At 43.5% G+C, this 13,322-nt stretch overlaps 1 protein-coding gene and 1 pseudogene across 1 annotated transcript; one reads left to right on the plus strand and one right to left on the minus strand.

Annotated features, from left to right (window-relative positions):
• Window positions 1-18: 18 nt before the first annotated feature.
• LOC105899247 lies at window positions 19-6,615 on the plus strand (annotated as a pseudogene).
• A 1,203-nt stretch (window positions 6,616-7,818) lies between these two features.
• On the minus strand, window positions 7,819-12,593 carry LOC116223788. The gene is made up of 21 exons (XM_031581744.1): window positions 12,450-12,593; window positions 12,311-12,369; window positions 12,124-12,219; window positions 11,906-12,030; window positions 11,654-11,794; window positions 11,478-11,564; window positions 11,196-11,360; window positions 11,019-11,115; window positions 10,723-10,943; window positions 10,475-10,631; window positions 10,196-10,404; window positions 9,980-10,097; window positions 9,601-9,800; window positions 9,401-9,515; window positions 9,137-9,306; window positions 8,962-9,056; window positions 8,746-8,876; window positions 8,482-8,671; window positions 8,206-8,347; window positions 8,011-8,128; window positions 7,819-7,935 (listed from the first exon to the last, which is right to left on the minus strand). Exons 1-21 carry the CDS (start codon window positions 12,467-12,469, stop codon window positions 7,862-7,864), a joined length of 2,730 nt encoding a protein of 909 aa, XP_031437604.1. The 5' UTR covers window positions 12,470-12,593; the 3' UTR covers window positions 7,819-7,861.
• Between the last annotated feature and the right edge of the window lie 729 nt (window positions 12,594-13,322).

A 13,322-nucleotide genomic window follows, 5' to 3' on the forward strand; every position in this document is an offset into this window, starting at 1 on the left:
ACGTTATTATAGTTAGGCTATGTGTTCGTATTTTGTGGGAGTGGAAGTTTTTTTTTATCTTCTTTACATACATTTTCCTATTCAGATAACCATGGGCTGGTTGTGATTGTTCCGCCCACTCTGAGCCCGAAGCAAAGTCCGGTGAAGGGACAGAACATGAGGAAGGTCTTCGGCTGTGCAGATCTGCATGCTGGCTCGGTGTGCGGTACGCGGTTTGATGGTGGACTAAATGGCTGCAATAGATTCACCGCAATACATCTGCACGGGCCTCTGGAAAATGGACAAAAGTAAATGAGAAGTCAGCAATATGGTAAATATTTTGTTGCCATCTAAAATGCTCTCACTATTTTTCAACTGTTGCTAAACTGTTTTTTTTTATTATGGGCGTGTTTTTCGCGTTCGCTCTTCGATAGCTGCCATCTCTATCATTCTAATTGCCCTGCAATGTAGTTGCTTAAGAGGTTGTTGCAAAACAATGTTGCTCGATTATGTCATAGTTAGTTTACAATTCGTTATGAAATAATTTCCTGTTTCCAAAAAGTATTTCCTCGTTAATGTGTTTGGTAGCCTATTTAATTACTAAAGCCAGTTTTGACAGCTCGTGCTCTTGCATCTCAAAATCGCGTGTGTATTTCCACCAGCCTTGAAATGAATACCATTCATATGATATTGTCTGTGACCTAATAATAGTAATATTAATGGCGTTAAAATAACTACAGTTACACATTATGTATTTTCATTCAAATGCATTGATCATTGGCGTCTGCATTTCTTGAAAATATCTTTCCTAAGATGACTTTGGAAGCACTTATAAAAATAATTAATTTGACAGCCCTGACTAAAAAGGAAGATTCTGGTGCACTTAAATCCTCCTTTCATTTATGTAGATGGATAAGTGAAACACGCCTCGGGCGGCTGCTGTGCTGCCACACGGAGGAGGCTATCTTGGAGCTGTGCGACGACTACAGCGCAACCGACCAGGAGTACTATTTTGACCGGAACCCTGGGGTCTTCCACTGTGTGCTGAATTTCTACCTCACAGGCCACATCCACGTAATGGAGGAGCTGTGCGTGTTCTCCTTCAACCAGGAGATCGAGTACTGGGGCATCCAAGAGCTCTACCTGGCCTCCTGCTGTAGCAGCTGGTTTCAGGAGCGCAAATCGTTCATCGAGGACCAGGAGTGGGACGCAGGGCCGGCGATTGCTATAGGCGAACTAGGCGACTGCCTAGGGCGACAAATGGGTTGGGGGCGCCCTCTAGCGTCGCCCTTGGACCTACTTCCCATTAATCATAGTTAGAATAACAAGCAAATAAAAACATGTTTATTAATCATGATCATCCGAGGGCGCCCCTTCAGCCCTACGTTTACTTGAACCTGATTTTTAGATTGAATTGATGGTTATTGTCGATAGGGGGGGCGGTTGCGTTAAGTTACGTTACGTTAGTTATGTGAGGGCTCCTGCACATTGCCAGGGTGGGGTGAGCCGTGAGCGTGTCAGCTACGTGACATTCGCAAAAATGAAGCGGTCAATACCATCTGGAGCACAGGGACGAAAACGAAGAAAGGAAGAAGAGGAAAAGAAAGCCAAGTATAGAGGTAAGTCTTCTCATCTCAGCCATTAAGGTGTCAAACGAAATACATGTAGTATTGTGCATCACCTAATATTGGACGTTTCATTGCTGTCACTTAGGCTAGCTATAGCTAGCTAGCGACTGTTACTTTGCTAATTTGCTACGTAGGCTATTACTAGCAAACGTAACTTCACTGATAACCTACATGGATGTAAATGTCAAAAGACCAGTATCTGGATAACGTATGCTAGTTATGAAAAGTACAGTTTCTGTCTACATTAATTATAAAAGGCATAAGTTCTGTTTAGTGACTGTTCACAACTAGCAGGTGCACACACAGTAACCATTTTGGGGATAGTGGTGGTGTTCACCCTTCTGTACAGTTCCTCCCCAGGAATATACTTTTTTTTTTCTCATTCATTTTTTTATTTCCATATCACAGACATACAACCAAACATATCAGGAAACATGTTATATAGATATACCCCCCCCCCCCCCCCCCCCCCCCCACACACACACACCACCAAACAGAGCATTGAGTCAGTCACAGACAAGTCATGTCTACATCAACAGTAGATCCTTCAGCTTGGATATCAAATTCTCCCATATTGCTAGTGTATGTGGCTGAGCATTATTAACTCTTGCAGATGACAGTTCCATGTAAGATATGTCCAAAAATGGCCGCAGCCAGTGGACAGTAGAAATGTCATGGGGGGATTTCCAGCGCTGGACCACAATCTTTTTGGCCGCAGTGAGGCCTGCAAGCCAAACTTTACGATTTTTTTCCGCAAGGGAAAGATGGGAGTCATCATTTAATAGGTGCACAGCAGGGTCCATAGGAAACTGAACTCCTGTTATGTCCGTAACAATTTCGATCACCTTTCTCCACAATCTAGATACCTCTGGACACTCCCACATTACATGTAAAAAGGAGCCAAGGGTTCCATGAGGGCAAAAAGAGCAATATGGGTCAGGGGCAAATCCCATCAGATGTCTTATTCTTGGCGTTACATATGCCCTATGGCAGAATTTCAAATGTATATATCTATGATTTGGATTTTTTGAGGCACCAGAGACGTTGTCCCAAATGGTTTCCCAGTCTAATTCTTGTCCCAAATCTGTTATGTCTCTATCCCAGGCTTTCATTCCTGGTGTGGGTGTATATTTTTGGGAGTTGAATCTATCATAGAGGTATGACACTATTTGCTTTGGAGAATGTTGTAGCCAGCTTAGAATGGGATGCTCCTTTAACTCTGACCCCCAAGGAACCCTGTAGGCCCTACAGGCCGATCTTATTCTAAAATAAAAGAAAAGAGAATGCTTATCAATACTGTATTGAGATATCAACTCTTGAAAATTAAGTATTGTATCAGCCCCATTAATGTCCTGCAGTGTGTTGATGCCCTTAGCCTCCCAGTGTTTGTTAATGAAAGGTTTTCCCCCAGACAAAAGGTGACTATTATTCCATAATGGGGATGAATATGTTTTTGAAGTTTATAAATGTTTCTGCTGCCCTGAACACTTGAATCATATATGTCATAATGTAAAGTACATCTCTTGATATGCACGCCTGTGAGAGGGAAGTCTTTTAATCTAACAGGTGCTATTAATTCTTCTTCTATATTTTTCCATGCGGAATTATAGTCCTCATCTATCCAGTACCTGAAACTTCTTAATACAAACGCCCAGTGGTATAACTTGAAATTAGGACACGCCATTCCCCCATTCATTTTATCAACCTGAAGAGCTGACCATTTTAACTGTGGTCGTTTACCATTCCACACATAACCTCTTAGTAAGGCCTCCAATTTTTTCCAGTATCCCACTGGAGGTGCAAGTGGGATCATTGAGCTAACAAAGTTAATGCGGGGTAACATGTTCATTTTGATGACTGAAATACGGGCAGGTACTGAGCTTGGCAAATGTTTCCATCTATTTATATCCTCCTCTATTTTTTCCAGAATTGTTGAGTAATTCAGTTTCCCTACAGACATAGGGGAAGTATTTATTCTAATACCCAGGTATAGGACCTCATTTATGACATTAATCTTGGCTGGGAGAGATATCTTATCTTTATCTGTATTAATAAGCATAAGGGCGGATTTTGAAAGATTGACCTTATACCCTGACAGGTATCCAAAATGCTCCAGTGTTGTTAAGACGCATGGAAGCGTTTGCTGGACATTTGCCAAATAAACCAATGTATCATCAGCATAAAGTGATATTGAATGTGATGTTGAACCAATTGTAATTCCCCAGGAATATACTAAACATTTTGTTTATTTTTGTTTTAAATTGGCCAGATGCACTCAGGCAATTTTTGCAGAGGCCGCTGTAGAAAGGACGCCCGATTCGCCTCCCTCTAAACTTTGTAAGTAGCCCACACAACTAGTACTACTGTTGCTGTTTTTGTTATTATTATTAGCAATTATTACTTTAATAATCAGATCACATTAATACTACTAATTGTAATCAGTAGCCTAGTATTATTTAGCCTTGTGGCAGTAATTGTAATATATCTACTACAAGTTACATGGTCAGATAAAATGTATTTGTACAATGCAACTATGTGGTAGGATGATAGAAATGACCAAATGCAACTGTGTAACGAACAGCATGGATGAACTCTGTGTTTAAATACAGCTGCAGGAGAAGGGACATCCAGTAGTACTCAAGGGGCCAGTAACACACAGGCCAGGAACACACAGCCTGCCTCAGGTGAGTCTATTTAATAGTATTTATTCAAGCCACATCCATACTTTAAAGTACAATAGAAACATGTTAGCATGTATTAAATACAATAGCTTGTTTTCTTAAAGAAGTTCAACCACATTCATGATCATTTCACTTATTATATTAAACACTGCATGTCTGGCTATACAATATGCTTGAATACAGGTGAAGGTGAAGGGACATCCAGGACCACATCAAGCACTCTGGGCACCAGTGAAACTACACTGCCGCCTGCAGACACCTCACCCTCCACAATTCCTGCTATCCAGGGAGAACCTATAGGGAGAACCTATAGATCCTGCTGACTGGCCAGCTGTGATCCGGTAAGGACAGAGTTAGTTTGCAGAGGACCATACCAAACCAGTCCAGACTTTACATTTCCAAAAAGAGATGATGGGAGAAGCTGCCACCACAACCACTTCTACAGGAAATTAGTAAATGGGGAGAAAATCAAGAGAAGCTGGCTTGTATATTCAAGGAAAAACAATACTCTGTATTGCTTCTGCTGCAAGCTCTTTTCACAGAAAAATGACCACCTCATTAGGAGTGGCCTAAATGACTGGAAGAATTGTAGTGAGGTATTTGAGATATTTTGTAGAGGTACGTACAGTATCCATAAAAGCACTTTTGTTTGTAGAGGGTATAGTTAGGGTATAGAGGGTCATAATTTGCTTAAATGTCCTTACAGGTGCTTAAGAGTGTTTTGCACAGTTTATGGAGTTAACTTAATCCTAACTTTGAGTGTGTAATAAATTATTTAAACTAATAAAAAAGAAAATGTTCTGAAACTATTCTAGTGTTTGTTGTCCATGCAACATTTATTGTTGAACTGCAATGTAGAATAGTATAATTATAAGTGGGTGAAAAAACTGCTATGCAAAGTTAAGTGATGTTAAGTATTGTGTGTGTGTGTGTGGGGGGGGGGGGGCGCAAAACTCAATCTCGCCTAGGGCAACCAAAGGGCTAGAGCCGGCCCTGGTGGGACGTGAGGAGTGATGACCAGGAGCCCAGCTTTCAATCCTCCTTTGAGGAGCTCTCGGCCCTGGAGAAAGACCTGGAGAAGTTCAAGAGCGCCTGGTGCGCTGACGTGTGCAGGTACGTGTGGCTGACCCTGGTAGACCCTGGGTTTTCGCTGTCGTCGAAGGTGATCATGGTGGCGTTGCTGAATGTGGTGCTCCCCTCCATTGTGGCCATGTGTGTACACAGCATGCCGAGTTCCAACGTGTAGATGCCAACGACCGGCCCATTGAGGACCCAGTCTTGGCTATCCTGGAGGTGATCTGCATCATCTGTTTCTCAGCCGAGTACACTGTGCGTCTGGTTGTGGCGCCTTCCCCTCGAAAGTTTCTGGAGAAACCCCTGAACATAATCGACTTTGCGTCTATCCTGCCATTCTACTTAACTCTGGCCTTCAAGACGATTGACGAGTAAGGCAGCGAAGAGGAGAGCGAGAACCTGGAGAACGTCGGAAAGGTCCTTCAGCTGATGCGCATCTTCCGGATCCTCAAGCTTGCGCGGCATTCGGTTGGGCTCCGCGCCCTTGGTGCCACCATGCGCCACAGCCACGAGGAGGTGGGCCTCCTCATACTCTTCCTCTCCGTTGGCCTCTCCATTTTTTCTGTGCTCATCTACTCGGCCGAGAAGGAGGATGCCGACTCCGACCTCAGCACCATCCCCGTCGGTTGGTGGTGGGCCACCATCACCATGACCACCGTTGGCTATGGCGACACGTGTCCCGTTACGACGGCCGGCAAGGTGGTCGCCACACTCTGTATCATCTGTGGACTGCTCGTGGTCGCCCTACCCATCAGCATAATCTTCAACAAGTTCTCCAAGTACTACCAGAAAAACAAGGCCTTGGACGCCAACCAGTGTGCGGAAGCCGAGAAGCCTCAGGACAGCCCCTACATGCACATCCGAGTGCTGTATGCTCCGAGCCTGTACCCGTTCCTCGGTGGGATCTCCTTCAAAAACCGTGAAAGCAGTGGGGGGGACGATACAGACGCTTCCAGCCTTCAGGATGTTGAGGCTGAATATGATTTGAACACTCTTGAAAAAAATGAGTTGAAATAAATGAAGTTTATTTTTTTTCTTTCTCGTTTCCTTGCTGGCTAGCTGCTGTGGTCGAAACACATTTTACCACTGAAAGCACTTTGTTGTCCTCAGGGCTAATAAAATCTCATCTACCAGCCTTTCAACACAACAGCAACATCTTTTTAGAATGCAGGATATGTCTACTTTCATTTTCAGTTTGTGCTGATTTGAGGTTCGGAGGAGATTTAATGTTTTAGCCGCACCCTAATTGGAGAATGCACAGTGGTCATGGCAGGGAGCCAAGAAACCTAATTGAAAACTCAGGGAGTGTGTCCATTTTCCTCCCAACTGCCAGTAAGCGAGGCGAGTGTCAATCTGTACCCTTCCATTACAGACCTTATCTTTCTGCCAGGAAGTGTTCGCACTTCGCAGACATCAGACATCGTTAGACACAACAAAATACAGTCTTGGAAGGGAAGCCCAATCCAAACTATTCACCAAAAAACACAAGCGTCTCCTCTGGTTTTGAGTGAATTGATTATCTTCATTGAATTTGGCTTTGAAAGGTGCATTAACTAAAGCATCCCTGCCCAACCTTAAACCCACTCAATGCACTGTAATGATGGCCCTAAGTCATGATGACTCCACATGGAGGGTAATTGCTCCTCCTGTGGTGAAGAGACTTCAAGGTTCCGGAATGTAATCAATTTTTAAGATGCCAAACAAGAGTTTACACCAAACAATAATAGAACAAGACGGAACAGAGGATAATAGGCTAATGGTTGGACTTTACCGTCAAGCACTTGACCAAACCCATTTCTAAAATACTAAAGTTTAATGTATTGTGTAATCTGTAAAGTTGTCAACCAGACAACCTCATGTTTCTCTACCTACAATCAAGGAGTCACATTTCTTCCTTGGTTCAGTGTTGAACAAAAAAACCCCAGAGTGTGCTCAAATTGCTGATTAAATGATTCTGCACAAAACCAAAGTCTGCCTCTAACTTCTGGTCTGTTATTATAGAGTACCTTGTCCCTACAATACAAGCCTACTTCACATGAAAATGAGTAAACAGGAAGACCTAACTAAACCAGAAGTCAAAACATTTTAGACACAGGACCTAAACATACAGGTCTTGTGATCCAAAGACCTAACTGCAGATTCAAAAATACCCATTTAAAAAAAATAAACACTACCACTAATCTTTACCAGAATACCATTTGCAAAATGGTTTGAGCACTTGTAATGGTGGTACTGCTATAGGAGAAATTTGGACATTCTGGTCAGCGCAACAATGGGTACTGCACTGTCTAACAGAACAAAGTATTAACCATGAGACATCAGAAATTGCATGGTTACACTTGCTTACTGTAAATTCAGTATGAAAGTTGCAACATAAGTATAGAGTTGCAGACAAGTGTAGAGTTTGAACAGACTTAAAGAATTGTTTAAAGTACTCTAAACAACCAGACAAGATATTTGTTTTTAAGACAATCCTTTTATTTGTATAACAAGGTTGTATCACGATGACAGCATGATGCGACCTGAAGAGAGCTGTGCTCTTGACTTGGGAGAATACTTTGCACTGCTTTGGCCTACAAACAAAGACAAAGGAGTATTAAACATCAACCACAGAATACCATTGAGGAACTGAATCAAGGAGAACTCACTGCTCTTAACGCTGCTCAGCTCATTGACATTTTCAGGGGAACTAGGACATCGTCTATAGCAGAGTCCATCACTTTGTTTGTTGTCGTCACAGATGGCAGTGTCACAGTGAATGAAAATCTACAAGAGATGGGTTAAATTAATGTCAGGGTTCATAACCTATTTATAAGCAGGTAAGAAGCAGCACAGGTACCTACCTGGTCTTTAAGGACCACATTATCTTGGACAAAAGCAAACATCTTCATGTCAAAGCGTTTGAAGTGGGAAGGGAACTGGACTCTGCCATCAGCAGTTACAGGATGAATGCTTGGTAAATAACGATCATCGTGGTTTGCACACCTGTCGAGTTGAAACGTTAAGGCATTTATTCCAACCCATGCATTGCAATTCTGTTGCTTTTATAGAAAGATACTGCAAGTCAATGATTCATTTCTGAATTTGGTTAAGTTTGACAGGTTTATAGATAATTGTACCCATCAACAATGATGTCCCATCGTGGCGTGGACAGCCTCTCCTTTTCCAGGGTTGCCCAGCAGCTCTCCAGGAACAGCACAAGTTGTGGATCTGTGGACTCTAACAACTCAACCTCAAAGTAAAGGGGACGCCTCAAGGCCTCCACCACAGGATAATCCTCTTCGGTGTAAAACGTGTTGTAGGACACATCTGAGGAGGAGAACAAAGTATTGCAAAGGGAGAATCATTTTAAAATGGCAATTAAAGATTGGAAAGATACTCACCAGTTGCCAGCCTCATGCGGACCCTCATCTCCCCAAAGGCAGGCTGGGGAGGGCGGTCAAAGGAGCGATCCTCTGGGAGAAACTGCAGCATCTTGAAGTCATCGTTCTCATAGTAACAGGAGATGGTGAGTCTAGGAGCCAGAGAAGACGTTCAAGGTAAAGCCACAATACAAGTTGGTGGGGAGGGGGAGAAAAGAAATCGAAAACTAAACATACCGGTACTCTGGGTGGGAAGTGGTCTTGACATTCTTCACACCTCCTTGCTTAGACATGGTGATCTCATTCTGATAGACCATGAAGCCATCCAAGAACTACAAAGCAAAGGAAGGGTTATACATGTTAATGCCGAACGACGCATGGTAGCTCACAAAAGCTTGAAGTGAAATCTTACTGTTCGGGTTGTTCCGCAGGTGTTAACAGGGAAAGAAAAGGACGCAAATTGTTCGCTGCTGAACATGGGTTTGCACGATGGGTCCTTTAGGGTGAGCTGACTGAGAATAAGATTTGGCACCGACTCAACCTTCAGGGCCAGGACAATCATTGTGCCATTAGGGTAACACTCTGCAGACAAAAAGGCAGCAAGTGTGGCATTACAACCAAGTCACTGACCACTTCAACCCCAGTTTCATCAATACTCTAGAAAAGGGACACTGACCAGTCAGAGGCATAGGAAAGGTACAGGCCAGAGAGAAGTTGTTGAGGCTCCAATTATTGAGTGGGTCGATGACCTTCAAGTCCAGCCGACCCCCAGCAGCAGATGAAAGTACAAACTACAGACAGGTATGCAACATTGTTAATAATGAAAGTATACTTGCTGATGAAAGCCCAAGTTACCAAAAAAAAAAAAACGCTTACCGTAAATACAACATCAGATGAGAAGAAGGGCACACTCATGGTCATGTGTGTAGCATTCTTCCGGACATTGTACTTTGTTGCTAGGTCAGAGGTCAGCTCCCGCTTGCCCACAATGGTTTTAAAGTCACTGCCATGACTTCCATAGGCCACGGTGACATAGTAGCTTTCGTCATCACAAGTTCCAGTTATGACAGGGAGCACTGCAGCAAAACAAGTACACAGTTCCACAAAATGCACTGTGAAGTAGAGTGTTGAGCGGCAGAGGCAGTAACCAGTAAAAAGCGTTCAAGTAAGCACTGCAGCAAAACAAGTACACAGTTCTTCAAAATGCACCAAGACAGTATCCATGTCAAGTGTGGTAAAGACAAGGCTACCATACCAACGTCATGAAGTGTTGCTTCCAGCACAGCTGGATGAGAGAATGGGGATTGCTCAGGTAGGACAACCAGGCCAAAGCTCAAAGGAAGTGTGTAGGTCGTGAACTCCCGATCAGGATTCTGCAATATAGAAATCAAGGCTTTAATACTGGGAGGGGGGCAGGGACAAGAGAATAGAAAGCACTTGACAAAGACTTGGGGGAAGTGCGTAGACATACACTCTTCAGGACCACAGAGTCAGAGAAGGGCACTTGAAGACTGAAGCCTTTGTAACCATGGGGGAAGCGTTTCTCTTGGACATTGAAGCCTCTTGCATTGGCCTCGGCAACAGTCAGTACAACAGTGGCAAAGGTCATGTTCATCAGCATCACATCAGGAAGGAAGGTACCCAAAAGCACATCAAAGACCTGTTCCTCAGGCACAGTACCTGTGGAGCAAGGATCAATGAGCAAAGAACTTCCTTATGTAAACACAGCCAAGTTTGTTGGGATACTTACTGTCAGTCACGTGTGGAGGTCTAGGCATCATAGGGGTGGTGATCGGATACAAGACCTTATATCTGGTGAGCTGGTCAGAGTCAGCCTCCTTCCACACCACCTCAATCATGGCCTCAATAGAGTAAGAGATATGGTACTGATACTCAGGAGCATGGCTCTATGGGAGGGGGACCCACACAAAAATGGAAAAGTTTAGAGCCAATTGATTCCACCAACCAAGAGTCCCCGAACATCCAATGAGCGCTTACCTTGTAGTAACCATCAGGTCCACCCACAGGCAGTTCAATGACAAAGTGGGAATTAGTCACAGACATGGTGTAACCCCTGCTGGCCATCTGTGATTCATCAAGTCGCTCGCCATCAATGCCCATGTGCAACTCCAGCGTCTCACAGGTATTCGATGCAAGTAGTGGGTAGATGTGGCGAGGCACATACCAGGTCATCGTTTCCTCCGTGAAGACAACACCATCTGAACCAGGGGGCATAACACTGTAGCTCTTCCAACTTCAAAAACAGAGTAGTGAAAGCTGTTACCATTACTTACCAGTAGGACAAGCTGCAGCAGTGTCAAGCATGGTGACAGACCATAGGTCCTTGAAATATGTGGTAGCCTTCAGCACCTTCATTGACACACTAGCAACCTAAGATAAGGAGTTACAGGAGGTAAAAAAAATGGTTTTGTATGCTTAACAAAACAACTTTTTGTTGTTACGCAACTTACATTTTCAGAATAAACCTCAGTTGTGTCATAAGGGCTTCGGATGAGCAGTCTCGATGGGGTTGTTGCGATACCATAGCCAGCCCTTTGAGCGTCAGCCAACGGCATGGACTTCTCTTTTGGGGTGAAGAAAACCATTCGCCATATGTTGTTCTCAGAGGTCACAGCCTACAAGGCAATACAGATTTAATGTTCAAATGCAGCCTTTGTAGGCTAGATCAAATGTAACTAGTCACACTAAGGTTAAATCAAACACGTGAAGGGAGAAGGCCAGAGACAACTTGCATCAGGAACTGCAGCAGCCCACTGATCTTCAAGCATGGTCTGCTTAACAGCTGGGTCAATCGGTGGTGGCAACCTGTTCACTGACACCTAGTCAAACATAAGGTGTAGTTAATCCTAAGGGTCTTGAACCCTTTGGAGCCATACTGGGAACACCTGGGTCACTACTACATTTTTACCTCCATGTAGTTTTTGTCACACAGGATCTCACGAGCAGCCCATCGGTTGTAGTTGCAGGTCTTGGTCACCTTGTGCGTGTCCTCAGATTTATGCTCATAATGCATTCGAAGACGCAGTCCTAGTTCAAAAACCTCATCGTCCTAGTCAATGTGTTGGGTGAAAGTTTCTGGTTACCACGTTTCCTGAACAAACCAGATTAACTGATGTTACGATACATAGTCAACCATGAGGAAACATCTTCACGTCATTACCTGATTATTAGTGTGGCAGCTCAGGACTGAGGCAAACAGTTTCATGTTGCCCCAGGGGTCAGACTCCATGCGGTAGCCACACTTAGATGCCAGGCTGGGTGTGATGGGGATAAACTGACTGCCATCTGCAAGGGCAAGCTTAGGTTAATCAGGAGGGGAAAGAAACAGGGGAAAAAAAAAAAAAAAAAAAAAAATCCACAACAATTTAAAGAACTCACTGATGGCATCCACTTCCAGGTGGCTTCCAAAGCCAAGGGATTTATCTATGGTCAACCTTAAGACATTTCCAAGGCAATGAGACTTCAGGCCAGTTACTGTAGAGGAGGAAAGATCCAGGAATTAACTTTATAGCACACAGTTAAAGCTTCTTTAAACTTGCTCTCCAAAAGATGGGCAAAAACCTACTTTGTTTGAAACTATTCTGAGCAGAAATCATAACAGCCACCATCAAAAGCCATGGGACTCTACAAAACAGAAGACACCAGTTAAAAGAAACACAAGCAAACTGAACCTATCGGCAAAAGTTGTAAAACAGAGTACTCACAGTTGTAGAATTCTGGCCATTTTCTCTGACAAGGACAGGCCCTGTAACTGAAGACCCTTGAATCCTTTCTACACCACCCGCAAAGACTCAATTTGCCCCCTACAACCCACGCTAGAGAGCCACTGAAAGGTGCAATACATTTCCAGGGTGCGCTCCTAGCCTATATAAAGGGATGCACACAGGTGAGTACAATTGACATTAACGAGTGCTCATCAGTGTGTCATCATTGTCAGGTGTGCTCAGGTCATGAACCGGAGATTTCTCCTGGCTGCTAATTGGTTATAAACAAGTTGGATTCTAATAAGTTCCAGCTGTGTCGCTCAGTAGCCAGTAACATTCTATGACTTATATACTCTTGAAAGTTTGAACACACCTGAATCTGTTCAAAGTAGTTGATGTGTTTACTCATGACACAGCTGACATAAATGGCTTAATTTAGCTGTAGATTCCAGTAGTGATGGCGAAATGAAGCTTCATGAACCTTCGAAGCTTTCCAGCCAGACGTGTTGAAAAAAGGTTCACTACTCGAAACTTCGTTCGCTTTCTAGTGACTTCTGCTGGTCAATGAAAATGCGATGTAGGAAAGATTTTCTTGGGACGGTGAATTTGTTCAATTTGTTGTGGTGCGCAAGGCCAACTAAAATAACATGCACACAAACGTATGGTGAAAAAAAACGTACCTTGACTAATTCAAATTTCGTTGTATGAGAATACAATGACAATAAAGACTTTCTTTTTCTATTCTTTCTTCTAATAATCGTTTGACATAGTTGTTTAAGGATTCTGTGGTGGCACAACGGTTAGCAACGTCGCCTCATGTGTGGGTCAAGGTTCGATTCCTGACTAAAGTTAATCCGATGCTTTGGATAAAAA

Source organism: Clupea harengus, chromosome 15, assembly GCF_900700415.2.
Source record: "Clupea harengus chromosome 15, Ch_v2.0.2, whole genome shotgun sequence".
NCBI lineage: Eukaryota > Metazoa > Chordata > Actinopteri > Clupeiformes > Clupeidae > Clupea > Clupea harengus.